Source organism: Nicotiana sylvestris, chromosome 6, assembly GCF_000393655.2.
Source record: "Nicotiana sylvestris chromosome 6, ASM39365v2, whole genome shotgun sequence".
In the NCBI taxonomy this organism is placed as follows: Eukaryota; Viridiplantae; Streptophyta; class Magnoliopsida; order Solanales; family Solanaceae; genus Nicotiana; species Nicotiana sylvestris.
The window spans coordinates 87,186,571-87,203,668 of NC_091062.1; the positions used below are offsets into that span (position 1 = coordinate 87,186,571).

A 17,098-nucleotide genomic window follows, 5' to 3' on the forward strand; every position below is an offset into this window, starting at 1 on the left:
CTTGAGTGAAAGCTTGAACAACCCAATCATCGGTGACCAGAGGAAAATCCATTCTCTCTGCTCTGAACCGATATACGAATTCCTTGAGCATCTCATTATCTTTCTGCCTTACCTTGAAAAGGTTCGATTTCCTCGTTGCAATTTTAATGGCTCCGGCATGTGGTTTTACAAAAGAATCTGCAAGCATAACAAACGAATAAATAGAATTAGGGGGTAAATTATGATACCATATCAAGGCACCCTTGGACAGAGTCTCCCCGAACTTCTTCAGCGGTACATATTCAATTTCATCATCTTCCAAGTCGTTTTCTTTGATGGCGCACATATACAAGGTGACGTGTTCATTCGGATCGGTCGTCCCGTTATACTTGGGAATCTCGGGCATACAGAACTTCTTGGGGATTGGCTTCGGAGCCGCACTTGGAGGGAAAGGTATTTGCACGAACTTTTTAGAATCTAGTCCTTCTAAGATCGGGGGTGCCCCCAGTATTTGATTAACACGGGAGTTATAAGTCTTCACTTTTTTGTCATTATCCTCAGTCTTCTTCTCCCGGGCTCGATTCTCTTGGTGAATTTCTCGAGCATCCTCATAATTGTAGGGTCAGTTACCGAGCCATTACTGTTTAGTCTCTCCGGCACCGGCTCAGTACGTCGAGTAATCCCTGGTTCGAACACACTTGGAATTTTTTTCTGACTTTGAAGTTGAGCGATAACAATCTGTTGAGCTGGTAGCATCTCGAATATTACTTGGAGACTGATTCCTCCGTCTCATATACCCTGTGTTCCTTGGCCCCCAGATCGGGATTCCCTGCGTACACTTCCTCCGGGATCTACGCCTAGATCCGCACTCAAAGCAATGTGTGAACTAACATCAACTGGTTCGACATTTGGCACTTTCTTAGGATTTATCGGTGGTATACCGACCCCTACATTGTTGTTTTCCCCATGAAATCCAAGACCATCGTTGTCGTGTACAAGTGTGTTTTGCAAGTTTGACATGTTTTTACCTGAGAACAAAAATTCTTGACAAGAACAAGTGTGAAAATAACGTGCGTTATCAGAATCAGTAGTGAAATAATTACTATTATCTTTAGCCCCACGGTGGGCGCCAAACTCTTTACCTCGAAAATACGAGTAACAATTAAACTTGATTTGTGGTTATAAAGATATGTGATTTAGCTCAATACCAATTAATAATCAAGAAGTATAAAGTATAAATGAAGAAAATGAGTGAATCAAACCAGTGTTACTTAAGCAATATCGACCTCGAGCCCAGTGACCTCGAGATGGGTTAAGAGTAGTAAGGTAAGAACAATAAAACAAGAACAGTAAAGCTAAAAGACAATTCTGATGAACAATGAGCGAAAAAAGTAGGATAGTATATTTTTTGCCAATGATTAGATGATCGTTCCAAATGGTTGGGGCCCCTTTATATAATAGGGGAACCCTAAATAAGGTACATTTCTATTTACAGTAAGGAATCTTATTGGGACAGTTGTTTAACTGCCTAGTACGGATTAGTACTAACTCGTACAAATTTATTCTGGAATTTACGCTATGATCTTGGGGATGTGGTAAGAATCTTGCTCATTCTATTACAAACTCGTAATGGCATTATCTCGAGGCCGGTCACGTTCGGCCTCGATGTTCATCAGACACTTTGATCTTCGAAGCCTCCCATCGGGCTCGCTCCTGGTCTATTTCGATCTTGCTCTCGAAGTGATCCTCAAGCTCACGAAATCGGGTAGCCCGAATTACTACCGTATACAGTTTCTCCTTGACGCCTCACTCGATAATTAATAATTTCTTATTTTTCTAACACGTAAACATTTTGAAACATATCAAGCTCGTCAAAACAACTATTATTATATATAGGATTGAAAGTAGTATATTTTTGTGATTAATAGAAGTATTCAACTATATTTATATTTCAAGTTTAAATCAATGAATGTGTGTACATTTGCATCGAAATTATACACCAACAACAGGTTTATCATCTTCATGAAATTACTCGTTTTCAATATTTTATGTATGTTTCATATACGTCAAACTGAGGTCGAAAGTCAATTAATTTAGCTCCAATGTTCTAAACAATGAATTTGTGCAATTTCAAAATTAATAACTTTAATGTCATTCTTAATCACTAAAGTATAAGGGTCAAATTTCACTAGATCTTTTATCTTTTTCACCAAGACAAGATAATCCGCCTTTTACAAGAAAGATAAAAATATTATAGAATTCAAAGATCAAAAAAGTAAATAGAATAAAACAGCTGGCAATTAAATCTAGGTTCATCGTGTATACTTTTTTTTTTTTACCAAAAAGCTTTCCCAAATTTCGTGTGATAATTTACTATATTTAACATGCTATGTATGTAATACACATGTATTTATTATCTAATGTAGTACTTTTCCAAATCTAATTTGAAATTTATACCCTTTCAATTAATGTGAGTTAATCCAATTAAATTACTTAACACTTTTATACTTCTTATTTTCCGTTTTTTTTTCTTCCTCATTTAGTTTGGGAAATTTATTTGTAATATTACTAACAAGAACCAGATTGCTTAGCTTTGGCGATAATATACGATAATTTTGGCCAATCCACCACCCAATTTATCATCCACCAAGATCTGTGGTAATGATTCCTAGTATATCACTAGTGTTAGAACACACGCGATGCGCGAATAATTTGACAAAATTATCTATTGTTTTAAGTGTTATTTACTTATCTTTTATTTTTTTAATTAGTTCATAGTATAAATATCCAAACATTAACTTTATCCCCCACTCTTCTTGTGTCCATAATATAATATTCCTTTTAATTGTAATTTTGAATCATCAAAACTATAAAGAGATAACCTTTTTATAAAAAAATCTACCAATATTTTTAATTATTTTTATGTGTTATATATATATATATATATATTATGAAATTATGAGTTCTAGTTATTAACTTAAAATTTTCTATATAAGAATTTAATTAATATATATAATTTTACTCTATCACTTGGAATTTTAATAGGAATATTCCTTTAGACTTTTTATTTATTATGATTTCTGTTATGTCTATATCACAATATATGTATGATTTTTCTCATCATAATTTAATTATAAGTTTATATTTTTAATATTATCCATGAAATTTATATTTTATTCTTTTTTTTGTTCTTTGATTATCTAATTATATTATTCTTACTTACTATTATTAAATTGTCATATGAATATTTAGTAACTTACCAGTTTAATATAATACAATGAATATAGTTTTCTATTAATTACTACTGAAATTTAACTTAAATTTATCTTATATGACTATTTCTCTAAATTATTCATTGTTTAATTTTATTTATTAATTTTATTTTATCTTTTAAAGCAATTTAACGTATAAATTCTCTCACACTATAACCATCCCCGTCTTTCTATATTATTTTCCCCTATTATAAATTCTTATATAATTATTTCATCTAATATTTAATCCAATAATAGGTATAAAAAAATATGCATATGCTCATACTTTACACTCAATCGAAATCTCAAGGCTTTATTTTTTTTTATTTTTTTTTTTCATATTTGGAGTTTTCTTTTTAAATATAAAAGCTTGAATAAGATTTGATCTATTTATTTTTTTCATTCAAAAGTTTGGATAAGTTTTGAGTTGATTTGATTTAACAAAAGAAACATATAGAAGATATATGAAGACATACAATGCCGAGCATATACTTTAAGCTGGTTGTGCCACTATCTTCATGCTTGAACCTAATATATACAATGCAAAAAAAACCAACAAAATTAAGTGGTACTTTCATTATCTTATTGGCTCCAGAAAAAATAATATATTATCCGTGAGCATATGTTTGCAGAATCAAAGGAATAAGCAGAGATCATCTCCTTCTCTTTGATAGTATTGATCTTGTTGTTATTTTAATTGTATGATGCTGTCCTTTCTTGACTCTGCCAGTATAAAGCAGAAAAGATTTAGAAGAAAAACTTAAATGTCAATTTTATCAAGTAAAGCATCTGAATAAATTATGAAAACTTTGCATAGTGCAAGCAATGAACGTGTATATTTTTATAAACCAAAAAAGTTAACCTCTACCGTAGAGATATTTTAAAAATCCCCAAGCATTCTTGTACAGTAACTCTTGAATATGCATTTATGTTGTAAGTACATAACATGCTTCTCACCGCATAAACTCCAGAAAATAAATTGAGCAGTATAATATAAATACCTTCTCATCCTGCAGTATCATCTCCAATTAAAATGGATTATGTCTTTTTGCGATCTGGAACCATCCATAATCACACGACACGAACCTTTACATTTCATAGCATCTTTGTATCGGATATATCATTGATGAGGTTAGTTTTCGTATAATTTTTTTGAAGGAGTAATGGCTTCAACCTAGTTTTTTGTATATGATGTATACTTTAAAGGTTGAAGTTGTAATATATTATAGGATTATATTCCAATAATAATGTAGTATTTATAAAGTAGCAGACATTATTAGGGTTTAGAGTCTATCGTTAAGGGTGTCTTCAATCATTAATGACCTTTCCTTTGGCAGAAATTTTTTGAATAAATTCAAAGCTTGATTGTTTTTTATTTTGGAATGACTCTTGGTCACAATATTTTTTTTCCAAATATAATTATAATTCGTGATTATTGTATAATTATTCACTTTCCAAAAATATTTTTTAATCAGCCCTATCATGCATCCTGAATTTCCTCACTTTAAAGGAAATTATGCATATTTTGTGTCATATAATTTTATTCCTGTCAAGATATTACTTATATTTACAAAACTCCAAAACTCATGATTATTCTAATACTAAATTTAAGTTCTCCCTTTCTAAACCAAAACTGACTCCTTTGTTTCCTTACATATAACCCAATTATTATTAATGTAGCATTTAATGAGGATATCATATGGGTCATTACTTTTCTTTTAGTAAACCAAATAAATTATTATTTCCTTACATAATAACTCAAACGTGCATAATCTTAGAAACTAAATTCAAATGATATCTAGTCAAAGACAAATCCAATAACCATGTAAATTAAATTTGATCAAATTTAGTTTGTATTAATCCTTATTAAATTTGTCTCAAATCTATTTTGATTTTGTTAGAAGTGCCAAGTGGCATTTTCTTAATATGCCACTTGACTTAATCTCATGCTTCACTGTCCTCCTTTTAATATAATATAGATTTTTAGGTAATTAATTGGATATAGTAAATGCGTATTAAAATCTTTATAAGAAAATAGCCAATTTTCCATAATGAACATGATTCGATAAACTCGAAAAGAAGATAATTAAATGGCCAAGAGAATACAGAAGCTGTGCCTAACATGTGAAATGTAAAATGGGGGCTTAATCCAAAAGCTTCCCAAAAGATTTGATTCGAAGAGACAATCTAAAAACAACCATTAGGAGCATATACAATATACAAAAGGAATATAAATTGTTATTTGATATGCAGATTACAGTCTAACTTATACAAGATTCAACAACCACAACTACTGAAACTATCAATTTGGCCCTTCTAGTCACTACTAGTATTGTTTATCGACATATTGTTTTTGTTCTAATTTGTATAATATTTTTTCCTTCTCGATATTCAAATTATATGGAATTTTATAAAATATATTTTTTCATAATACAGACATGTGAAAAATTGCAATTTAATTTATTATAGTTTTTAAATATTTAAATTTTAATTTTAAACTATCAAATTAAATTAATTTAATTTAACTTGAAATATCAATTAAATTTAAAAGTGTCACATAAATTGCGGAATATTAAAAAAAAAATTGCCATTTTCAGCTCTCTTCTATATACCATCACGGGACATACGTCCAAACAACAGTCAACAACTATTAAGCTGAGTGAGTGGCGAAGCTGAATGTGTATACGTGATTGCTGTATATGTCAGTAGACTGTGATCACACTTGGCATTTTCATTCCGTTGGCAATGGCCGCAACTTTGCACAAGGTGACTCCTCCTCCTCCGACTACTACTGCTTCTTGCTGCCCTTCGGCTTCCGCTTCTGTCATCCGTCGTGAGTCCGTCGCAGCCTCCGTCGTGGAGGACGATCAGCAGAAACAAACGCCGGCGCTGACGTCATTGGTTAACTCTCAACCTCCTTCCTCCAATCCCTCCGGCAAAGGTATAAATGCCTTTCGACTATATAAAATTAAGTTTCTACCCTCTATTCAAACAATGTGTGTGTGTGTGTGTGTTTTAGCCGGCCGTCGGACTTCGGAGTATATGTATGTGTGCAATTGCACAAGTTGTTGTCTCTTTCTGTAATTTGGGCATCTGCATGTTTGATTTTCGTGTGCTTACCGAATATAAATGACAGCTTCGATGATTTTGTTCATCTGCACTGACAAATTATTTCTATATCCTCGTAATTTATATACCTGTAGTCTTAATTTTGGTATACATGGAGAAGGAAATTCTATTGAATAAGCTACAGTAGAATTACGGTCCTTAAACATTTGTTTAGTCTCAACAATCAGGGTTTACTTTTGGATGTTGCCAGTGTAGTTGCACAATTCCTGCACTTATATTTTTAGATCAAATAATATATTATTTAGATCACTACAATATATTTTACCCCTGCAATTATTAACGTAGAGTCTTGTCCTTAATTTGAATTGACGATCAATCAAATAGTTAACTAATTCCTAATTTCAAACTAGGTGATATCAAATCATTTGTATCTTTGTATATCCATTTCACTCTATACTCGTGTATTTTTCTCCAGAGGATTTATACTGTAATAGTTAAAACTATTTTTAGGTTGTATGTCAACCTACCATGTCCTTCCTTGTTTTGTGAAACTTAAGTAAATGAAATTCCTTTTGAAAAGAATAAGAAAAGATTTTTTTTCCTTTAAAAATTAAGAAAAGATAAAAACAAAGTGATACATTAATGGAGGGAGCTTGTTATTGGAGTAGTTGGTAAGATGTTCAGTGCTTGACGATTCCATGTTTATGCAGGGAAACAAATCATGCCAAGAGCTCATACATGCCATCCTTTGGACCCTTTATCTGCTGCTGAAATCTCTGTGGCTGTGGCGACCGTCAGAGCTGCCGGTGAAACACCCGAGGTTCTTAATCACTGTCTTTTTGTCATCCATTTTTGCGTTGAACAATTGAACAAGTATTAGTTGAACAACAGGACATCATTTGCTCTCAATTCCCCTAATTGTTTTCATTTATTTATTTTTTGCAAAAACATTTTAGGTCAGAGATGGCATGCGCTTTATTGAGGTGGTTCTACTGGAACCTGATAAAAGTGTCATTGCACTGGCTGATGCCTATTTCTTCCCACCTTTCCAATCTTCGTTGATGTCCAGAAGGAAAGGAGGGCTTCCCATTCCTACTAAGCTTCCTCCAAGGCGAGCTAGACTTATTGTATATAATAAGAAAACAAATGAGACAAGCATATGGATTGTTGAGCTAGCTGAAGTACATGCTGCTGCTCGAGGTGGACATCACAAGGGAAAAGTGATTTCATCCTATGTTGTTCCAGATGTTCAGCCACCTATAGTAAGCAATTTCTCGTCTTTAGAACTTTAAGAGTTTAGAAGTACATGAACAACAGATGCAATTGGGTTATCAAAGAACTGAACTGAGAACACCAAGTAAGAGCAACCCAAAGTTCTTATTACGTTTTAAACCAAATGCTTTCACACTTCACTCTAATAATTGCTCATGAATAATGAATTTTAACTATATTTTCTGAAACATTACCGATTTCATTTATTGGTATACTTTAGAACGTTCACTTGGCTAGATCAACCGATTAATTAAGTTATGAACATTTTTGAAGTTGTGAATACCTCCGTCCTAATGGAACATTTAATTAATTTTCCTAGCAGTAAGTTGGTTGTTCTTTTGTTTCTATCAACTGGTCTTGTACAACTGGTGCTCTAGAGATTCTAAACACTCTATGAAAGAAAAGAGTCGGAAGAATTTGCATTTTTCTTGTACGAGCATACGGTCTTGGGGCAACAAGGAGAAAGGACACAAGCCAAATTGGACATCCATTCTGATTCGACAAGCCGATTAAGTGTTTTTCGTGCTATATATACTTTTGCTTACTTATATTGCTCTCTTCTTGATGAACTGTGTTTTCTTTCCCATCATATGGAAAGTAGAGCATACTTATACACCATAGTCAGAAGTAATTTTTGCATATATAGTCTGTCTCAACTCTCAAGTCAACCCAAAAAATGTTAAAGTTTGCAACTTTTAAGTTTTTTGGCTTAAGTGAGTTGTGGTATAGGTCAGCTCTTTAAATTTCAATAATTCTCAAATTTTACATATCATCTTAACTTTGTACTGATTGTAGGATGCACAAGAGTATGCAGACTGTGAAGCTGTAGTTAAAAATTATCCTCCTTTTAGGGAAGCAATGAAGAGAAGGGGTATTGATGACATGGATCTTGTGATGGTGGACCCCTGGTTAGTTAAATACCCTTGATTTTTCTTTCTTCTCCTTTAAGAACCGATTTCTTATTTCATTGCATTTCGACCTGAAAATGCTTTCCGCACAGGTGCGTTGGTTTTCACAGTGAGGCTGATGCTCCTAGCCGCAGGCTTGCCAAACCGCTAGTATTCTGCAGATCAGAGAGTGACTGCCCAATGGAAAATGGATATGCAAGACCGGTTGAAGGAATTTATGTACTTGTTGATGTGCAAAAAATGCAGGTGATAGAGTTTGAAGACCGCAAACTTGTACCTTTACCTCCAGCTGATCCACTGAGGAATTACACTGCTGGTGAGACAAGAGGAGGGGTCGATCGAAGTGATGTGAAACCCCTCCAGATTATTCAGCCAGAGGGTCCAAGCTTTCGAGTCAATGGGAACTATGTGGAGTGGCAAAAGGTAAATTCTTTTTTCCAGTCTGATATGCAATGAAGGATTATTTGCTTATACATCTAACATGTCATTCTTTCACTTTGTTTTGACAGTGGAACTTCCGAGTAGGTTTCACCCCTAGGGAGGGTTTGGTTATACACTCTGTGGCATATATTGACGGTAGTAGGGGTCGGAGACCCATAGCCCATAGATTGAGTTTTGTGGAGATGGTTGTCCCCTATGGGGATCCAAATGACCCACATTACAGAAAGAACGCTTTTGATGCAGGAGAAGATGGGCTCGGAAAGAATGCTCATTCACTTAAGAGGGTAACTGACATTTCTATGGTTCAATTATGGATGACTTTTGGGAATGTAAGTGCTAATCTAACAAAATCACCCTTGCAGGGATGCGATTGTTTAGGATACATAAAGTACTTTGATGCCAATTTTGCAAATTTTACCGGAGGAGTAGAAACCACTGAAAATTGTGTATGTTTGCATGAAGAAGATCACGGGATGCTCTGGAAGCATCAAGATTGGAGAACTGGCCTTGCAGAAGTTAGACGGTCTAGACGACTTACAGTTTCTTTTATTTGCACTGTGGCCAATTATGAATATGGATTCTACTGGCACTTTTACCAGGCAAGAATAAGAAAATCATTATCAGGAAATCCTGTGTTTGCATGTTCTAAAAAAATTAGGTAACAATGAAGTTTTATTACAAGTTCACATTTTATTTAGAACACTTGAGGGAAAAGAAAGCAAGCAGAAGCAAGATAAAGAATTTCTTGTAACTTCGGTCGTGTTTATGAATAATGTTTTCTGAGAGACAAACTCATTCCTGGGGAGAAAAAACCCTCATTCTTGGCCAAATGCTTGAAACAAAACCAATGTTATCATTCTGTTATAATTGAGTTGATACCAATAATAGCTCTACTACTTGCTTATGCCTTTTTTTTTTTTTTTTGTGGGCGAGGGGGGATTTGCTAAGCCAAAGACAAGTGAATATCAGAAGTTTACATCTATCCCCAAGAAAAAAATTCAGAATTTATGCTCATTTATTTTGTATAAATGTCTTTACTGATTGTAAGTACGTTTAGCTCCACTTACCATTTTGAAATGATCTGTAAATTTTGTGGTTGCAGGATGGGAAAATTGAAGCAGAAATCAAACTCACAGGAATTCTCAGTTTGGGAGCACTGCCTCCCGGAGAGTCTCGTAAATATGGCACCACAATAGCACCGGGATTGTATGCACCTGTTCATCAACACTTCTTTGTTGCTCGTATGAATATGGCAGTTGATTGTAAACCAGGAGAAGCACACAATCAGGTATTTAGTGGAACAAGTTACCATGTCCACCCGGAAGTTAAAGTAATTTCATACCTTCAGTTTCCCAGTTCTTAACTTTCTAATCTGAGTTGTTAGTCCTTTGTCTAGGTTGTTGAAGTTAATGTTAGAGTTGAAGAACCTGGGAAAGAAAATGTTCACAACAATGCATTCTATGCTAAGGAAACAGTGCTTACGTCTGAATTGCAAGCAATGCGTGACTGTGATACTTTATCTGCTCGTCATTGGATTGTAAGAAGCCTTACTTGACTGTATCCTCCTTTCTTTTTATAGAACTGTTCTTCAGGTTACTTCCTGGCACAGTATCTGCTGAGATATGTACTCATAGTAGACTGTGGTCCTTAAACATGGCCACTGATTTTTGAGGGAGCTAAATGCAATGTGTAGAACCTCCACCTTAATGCTAGTCTTGTCATATGAGAATTGTTTCTCCAAAAAAATGATTTTAAGAACTTTCTGTGACTTGTATGGTTTTGGCATAAGAGTATATTATGTTTCATTCTTCTGAAAATCACGAACTTTTGTTGAGTTTTGCTCTCTTTGGCTAGAGATGTGTTTGGTAACGAAAACAACAAACCCAGTTTAGTCCCACAAGTGGGGTTTAGGGAGGGTAGAGTGTATGCAGATCTTGCCCCCTACCTTGTGAAGGTAGAGAAGTTGTTCCCGATGGACCCTTCGCTCAAGGAAAGATAGAAAAAGAAACAATAGCATCAAGCAGTAACAACAACACGATGATAGATTAACCGAAGCGAAAGAAACAAGAATAGGGATAAGAATAAGAAATAGAAACAACAGGTAGTAAAAGAAAACTAAGCATAAGGAAATACAAGAGCAATACTAATACTACTGCTATGGAAAAGAAATACGCTCAACTACCTGCTAACCTTCCACCGTAAGATTGTTGATGAAAATTTCAATTGCAAATTCATTTAGATAGGGCGGTTGAACTTTATTGTTTCAGCATGTGGTATTGTGGAGTCAATTTTTAGATTCCAAAATCTGCTAACTCAAAAACCAAGGAGAAGTGGAAGAAATTGAATACTCGCATCCCCAACCTAGTAACAGAGCCATCGATGTGACTGCGAACATCTGATTTTGCAGGTTAGGAACACAAGAACATCCAATAGAACAGGACAGCTAACAGGGTACAAGCTGGTACCTGGCCCTAACTGTTTGCCATTGGCTGGTCCTAAGGCTAAGTTTTTGAGAAGAGCTGCATTTTTGAAGCACAATCTATGGGTTACAAAATATGCACCCGGAGAAGATTTTCCCGGGGGAGAGTTCCCTAATCAAAATCCACGTGTTGGTGAGGGATTAGCTTCTTGGGTTAAGCAAGATCGTTCTCTGGAAGAAAGTGATGTTGTTCTCTGGTTCGTTTCCGACAACTGTCAAATTATGTTATAACATTGGAGTTGCAGGTTTCAGATTGTTTTACCTCACACACAAACTTAACTTTCATAAAGAGCTAGATGTAAAACTTCTAATTCCTTGGAAACCCTTATATACATGTTTGAGAAGTTCCCTATTCCTTGAAATTCTGATCTACACAGATTATTGCAGGTATGTTTTTGGAATCACACATGTTCCTCGGTTGGAGGACTGGCCTGTTATGCCAGTTGAACATATCGGTTTTATGCTTCAGGTATTCTGGAATATGGATGTTTTGTGTTTATTTTGTATGTACTGGTGTTTTTCTCCTTATCTTTGTCATCATCTAACTTCTCGTTATCTATTGTGTTACCATTTACTTGGTACTAAAGAGCTGATTATGTATTGTATCAATTTTTTGCAATAACTCAACTCATTCATACATTCGCTATGTGTATGTTACAATAACTAGCCAAACATAAACATAGAGTGTAGCATTGGAAGTATTGGCAGTGGAGTAGAAAGGATCGTGAATATCCACAGAGAACTTGTAAAATCAAAGCAATTGGGAGCTGGTAGTAGAAATGAGAAGGTTCTTTTTCAAGTTGTTATCTTGACATTAACCTATTCAATAGTCCGTTGGATTTGCTTGTTGCTTTACTTTTACTGTTCCTTAAGCTGAGGGTCTATTGGAAACAACCTCTCTGCCTTTATAGGGTAGGGGTAAGGCTGCGTACACACTACCCTCCCCAGACTGCACGTATGGGATTAAGCTGGGTTTTTTGTTGTTGTAATAGTCTGTTGGATGTTTTACTCTGTTGAACAAGGAAGAGGGTTTTTGGGGAGAGGGAGAGTACGGAAGTTGTTAATAAACTGCAATGGCTGGAAAATGTACCTCAGCATTTTTTTTTTTTATCAGTCCTAATAGGCCAAGACCTTAAGTCTGGATCAGGTTAACCACAGTAAATTTAGTGATAAAACTCTCCATCCTTTTTAATTACTGAAATCTTGTAATCTTTTTTCGAAATTGCTGGCTAAACTAGAGAATTATATCCCTTCCTCAGAACCTGTTTAAGTTTATTGCCCAAGTTTAGCAATGACTTTATCCAACTCCAAAAACCTGCTGTATAATATTCATTGTGAAAACTGTTAAGATTCATGGAAAACTTAACTCCACGTATGTAAAATTTTGCATAGCCGGTCTTCAATCCGGATAAAGAAGAGGGTTGTGATATCTTGATGGCTAAACCAATAAGTTCCCTAACTAATTTGGTATTAACATAGTTGATTCATTGATCGATATAACATGGAAATTCGGTTGAAAAGGGATTAGTTCTATACTCATAAGTAGAGTTGGCAAAATGGTTAAAAGAAAACAGTTATCCACCCATATTATCCATCAAAAAATGAGTTGAATAATGAACTTTTTAAAAACGGGTCAAATATGGATAAGACCCATATTATCCAATTAGAAAATGAATAACCAACGGGTTTAACTTTTACATTTATAAAGCCTCAAATTGGAGGTTCCTCAAGTTAGAAAGACTAGGAATTCTCTCAAAAGTAATCATATTCAAGAAGCCATGGATAATATGGATATTTATATTATTCGCCGGTTAACCAGTGTTTTATCCGTATTAAATATGTGTCGGGTCGGATAATTTATCTATTTTTTGCATTACCCGTTTTCAGCTCGCCCATATCCGACCCGACCTGCCTGCCACCCCTACTCATAAGTCATAATAGAAGGTGGATGGTTCTGTTTGTCCATAACCTGTTCAGTTTAAAGAATGATTATTTCTGCTTGTTGGTGCAGCCACATGGATTCTTTAACTGCTCTCCCGCTGTAGATGTACCTCCTCCTCGGGGATGTGACATGGAAATCAAAGACAGTGATGGTTCAGAAAATGGTGTAGCAAAGCCCACTCCCAGTAATTTGATGGCCAAGCTTTGAAAGGTTTCTGATTCAGAAAATAGACCTCTCGTATTATCTGCACAGACACACGACAGGCAAACTTCCATCTTTTGTTTCTTTCGGTACAGTCCTGAATTAGTTGGTGCTACTACATGGATGTTGCTATATTTTAGATAACGTGTTTAAGCAAAGCATGTCCTGTTTTCTATTGACCTTGAACATCGTTATATAGAAAATCTAATAACCTTCACTCTCTTTGTATTTTTATTTGTATGGTATAACCTCTTTCACAGGTCCATCTTAAACTTGAATATTTGAAAAAGATTATCAAATACCACTGAATTCCAATAATAACAAAGAGAACAGCTTTATCATGCTCTACTTGATGCCAGATCCGATTACAATTAGACTTACCCCACTAAGTCTAGCAACAACTTGATGTGTGCTCCAATTGAAGCACACACAATTAAGTTTTTGATCTTGATTGTTAAGCATGTGAACATGCAACAGACAAAGAAATTCACATGAATCATACATATGTGAATTTTCAATTGGAATAGTGGAAATAATAACTCCAAGCACCTATAACCATTAAGATAATGATTATAAGTTCCTCTTTTGTATATTCTGTCTCTCTTCTTTCATGGTACAAAGACCATTATTTGCTCCTTGTTTGCATCAGAGTTCTAAAATTCATGCAAAATATCAATTTAAAACCTTCTCTGACAATTAATCCATAGTACTATAAATAAGACTCATCTCTTCAAACTCTAGAAGTTTTGGGTTCAATTCTTGCTAATAGTAGGAAGGTTATACATGTATTTGTAACTGATTGTACATTGCAGGTAATTTCCATCGTAGTTGTTCATAATTATTCATTAATTGATTGACTGATTACTCACACTTCAACTTGATTCGCTGTGTGGTGATACTACTCCTACCCCCTCCCCTCCTCCCCCTGAAAGAAAGGAAAGAAACTTGGAGTCTTGGACGTACGAATTAAAATGCACAACAAAACTCTTTCCATATGTGTTGTTAATACACTTCATACAATTCAAAAGAGGGGTTGAATTATGGGTGTTTTAACTTTGTTATATGCGAACTATCTGAACTTGAAATATATTTCAAGAGCCAAGTAGCTCGTCTTTTGTGTCATCTAGTCTTAGATTTAGTCTAATGACACCTTAGTTAAAAAGAAGGATAGTTAAGGACAGTATGTCCTGTTTGACAGCATGGAGTACATTTTACCAGATAAACATACTAACCACTAAAAGATGTAAAAAAAAGCTATTATTCTTCTAAACTCTTGAGATAATACGATAGTAAAGAGTTGAAATTTGACCAGAACTTTTCAAAGAAGTAGAAAAGAAAAAGGGAGAAGAGAAGATTCTCACCTCAAAGTCCTCTTGAGTTCAGTTTTGTATAATTGTACGGATATAAGAAGTAGATTCGAAAAATAAAAAGAGAAGATCGAGTTTACATCTTAGATATGGTGGAAGACAAGATTTTCTCCACATGTATCTTCCGATAAGGAACTTAATGGGTTATTACTGAAATCTTCTTCATTCTTGATCCCACTGTAAGGATACTGAAACAGAGAATCTATTTTGTTCTCAGAATCCCATGACAGGTCTTGAGGATTTCCCAACATGTCATTCATCTGAATTTCAGCAGCATTATGATTGTTATTCATAGTTGAACTATTGCTTGAGCTCTCTTTGGCTTCACTTGTATATAATAAACTCATTCTTGAACTTGAGCTGTCGGAAAATTCAGTTTCTGTCATGTGTCCATGTTCAAAATTTGTTAAACTTGGCATTGAGCAAAAGCCAAAATTTGGATTTCCCTCAATTTGGTTCTGATGATCATAAGGTCTCAGATTTTGCTGGGATTGACCTAACAGTTCTGAATTGTACTCACTTGGATCCACATTTGCTTGGAATTCAAACAGAAACAGAGGATCAAACACTTGTTTGCTCACAAGTTGGTTTCTTGAAGCTTCTGTTAATTGTCTATTTGCTTCACAGTCGACACTTGTTTCACTAAGGTGAAAAGGTTGCTCCATGTTAGCTGAAATTGACATACTCGGGAGCTGTGGTATCAGCAACATTGAGGCCTTATCTGTACAGTCTGTCTCATTTCTTACTTGATTTTCACTTAGTGGCTTGTGGGTATTTGGATCAATCCCTTGCTTTATTAGCTTCTTCTTTAGATATGAATTCCAGAAATTCTTTATCTCATTATCTGTTCTCCCTGGTAATTGTGCTGCAATCTGTGCCCATCTGGAATTTACAAAGAAGACAAAAAAGAAATTTGAATACACAAAAGGGAGTACAAATATAAAAAAGAAACAGCAAAACACTCGAGCTCTAATTCTTTTTGAGTTTAAATAACATGAAAGACCTGTTTCCAAGAACTTCATGGAGATTAAGGATGATATCCTCTTCTTCCTGTGAGAACATTCCTCTTTTAAGATTAGGCCTCAAGTAGTTTATCCATCTCAACCTGCAACTCTTTCCACATCTTTGCAGACCTGCAAGAATTTCTCCACACAGAAAAGTTTCTTTTCACTTCCGTTCTATGCCAAGAAGAGGAAAAGGAAAATTCAACAGTTTAGAGGAATGAAATGGAAAATATAATACCAGCCAGCTTAGGGACTGAACTCCAGCAGCCAACGCCAAATTTGGTTATATAATTGTACAATTTTTCATCTTCTTCTGGTGACCACAATCCTTTCCTTAGCTTCTCCTTAACAAAAACAGAATGGCGTCCCATTGACTATGCAGCCTAAGGTTTTCCACAAGTTTTAACAGTAACCACTTGTCACCTTATAGCTGAGACTATGTTCAGAATGTATGGAGATGGGATTGGTAATCTTCATAACCAATGTTTGAGAACTAAATATCAAGGCTAATATATAATCTCAAGAAGTCTAGCTAGAGAGATGTCATACTTAGAATTCGAGGTCCAAGAGCTAGAGAGAAGGAAGAAGCTAGGTGAGGCAATTAAGTGGTTTTTACGCAAATTTAGGTGATGTTTTTGGATTGGATCTTAAGATATCTCTGGGCTCTATATAATTATTCTAACTTTCAAGGGAAAAGGAGGAAGAAGAATTGCTAAAGCATAAGATAAATAAGAATTACTCCTTAAACTTGTAGCTAAGAGTAGTAATTTGTCTTTATAATCACACTTTGGCTATTCTATCGGGTATATATATTAATACTCACCAGTCCTACAAGACTTAGGACAGTATTATATATTTATGATGAGTTTTGTGAGTCAGAGTCATTTAGGATGAGTTTCCTTCACAAACAGGAGTATTGGACAGGTTTCGCTATTTGATACGAGGATATATAGGGGAGCTTTCATCAACAGTTTATATTAATCGAACCTTTCTTGCAACCTCAAATTCAGCACTGTGGTCATGTGAGATTGGACCACTTCTTTTTATGTTTGACAGTCATTTTCTTCTAAAGAATCAGTTATTCTTTAATGTCAAAAGAATTTAAAAAGTTTGAATAAAAAGAAAGAGCTTTAACAATTTTCTGCATGAGGTTTCCACCTTCCACGACCTTTTCTTAGACAGTAA

At 34.7% G+C, this 17,098-nt stretch overlaps 2 protein-coding genes across 3 annotated transcripts; one reads left to right on the forward strand and one right to left on the reverse strand.

Moving 5' to 3' along the window:
* The first annotated feature begins 5,896 nt into the window (after positions 1-5,896).
* Positions 5,897-13,794, forward strand: LOC104223523 (diamine oxidase [copper-containing] 1, peroxisomal-like). Its single transcript, XM_009774980.2, has 12 exons — positions 5,897-6,171; positions 7,010-7,119; positions 7,256-7,561; positions 8,367-8,479; positions 8,572-8,902; positions 8,989-9,204; positions 9,283-9,519; positions 10,023-10,208; positions 10,317-10,457; positions 11,328-11,596; positions 11,787-11,868; positions 13,411-13,794. Exons 1-12 carry the CDS (start codon positions 5,976-5,978, stop codon positions 13,546-13,548), a joined length of 2,325 nt encoding a protein of 774 aa, XP_009773282.1. The 5' UTR covers positions 5,897-5,975; the 3' UTR covers positions 13,549-13,794.
* Positions 13,795-14,836: 1,042 nt separating this feature from the next.
* LOC104223522 (myb-related protein 330-like) lies at positions 14,837-16,808 on the reverse strand. 2 transcript variants are annotated; one of them, XM_009774979.2, is made up of 3 exons: positions 16,152-16,808; positions 15,913-16,042; positions 14,837-15,791 (listed from the first exon to the last, which is right to left on the reverse strand). In XM_009774979.2, exons 1-3 carry the CDS (start codon positions 16,282-16,284, stop codon positions 14,993-14,995), a joined length of 1,062 nt encoding a protein of 353 aa, XP_009773281.1. In that variant the 5' UTR covers positions 16,285-16,808; the 3' UTR covers positions 14,837-14,992. The 2 variants fall into 2 exon arrangements, with proteins under 2 accessions (XP_009773281.1, XP_009773279.1); XM_009774977.2 differs by having other exon boundaries at positions 15,913-16,054.
* Between the last annotated feature and the right edge of the window lie 290 nt (positions 16,809-17,098).

Coding starts and splice junctions, on each gene's coding strand:
- LOC104223523 (XM_009774980.2), top strand. CDS start 5,976: ATGGCCGCAACTTTGCACAAGGTGACTCCTCCTCCTCCGACTACTACT. Junction 7,120..7,255: donor CTGCCGGTGAAACACCCGAG/GTTCTTAATCAC, acceptor AAAACATTTTAG/GTCAGAGATGGCATGCGCTT. Junction 11,869..13,410: donor ATATCGGTTTTATGCTTCAG/GTATTCTGGAAT, acceptor TTGTTGGTGCAG/CCACATGGATTCTTTAACTG.
- LOC104223522 (XM_009774977.2), bottom strand. CDS start 16,284: ATGGGACGCCATTCTGTTTTTGTTAAGGAGAAGCTAAGGAAAGGATTG. Junction 16,055..16,151: donor TTCAGTCCCTAAGCTGGCTG/GTATTATATTTT, acceptor TTCTGTGTGGAG/AAATTCTTGCAGGTCTGCAA. Junction 15,792..15,912: donor CATGAAGTTCTTGGAAACAG/GTCTTTCATGTT, acceptor TGTAAATTCCAG/ATGGGCACAGATTGCAGCAC.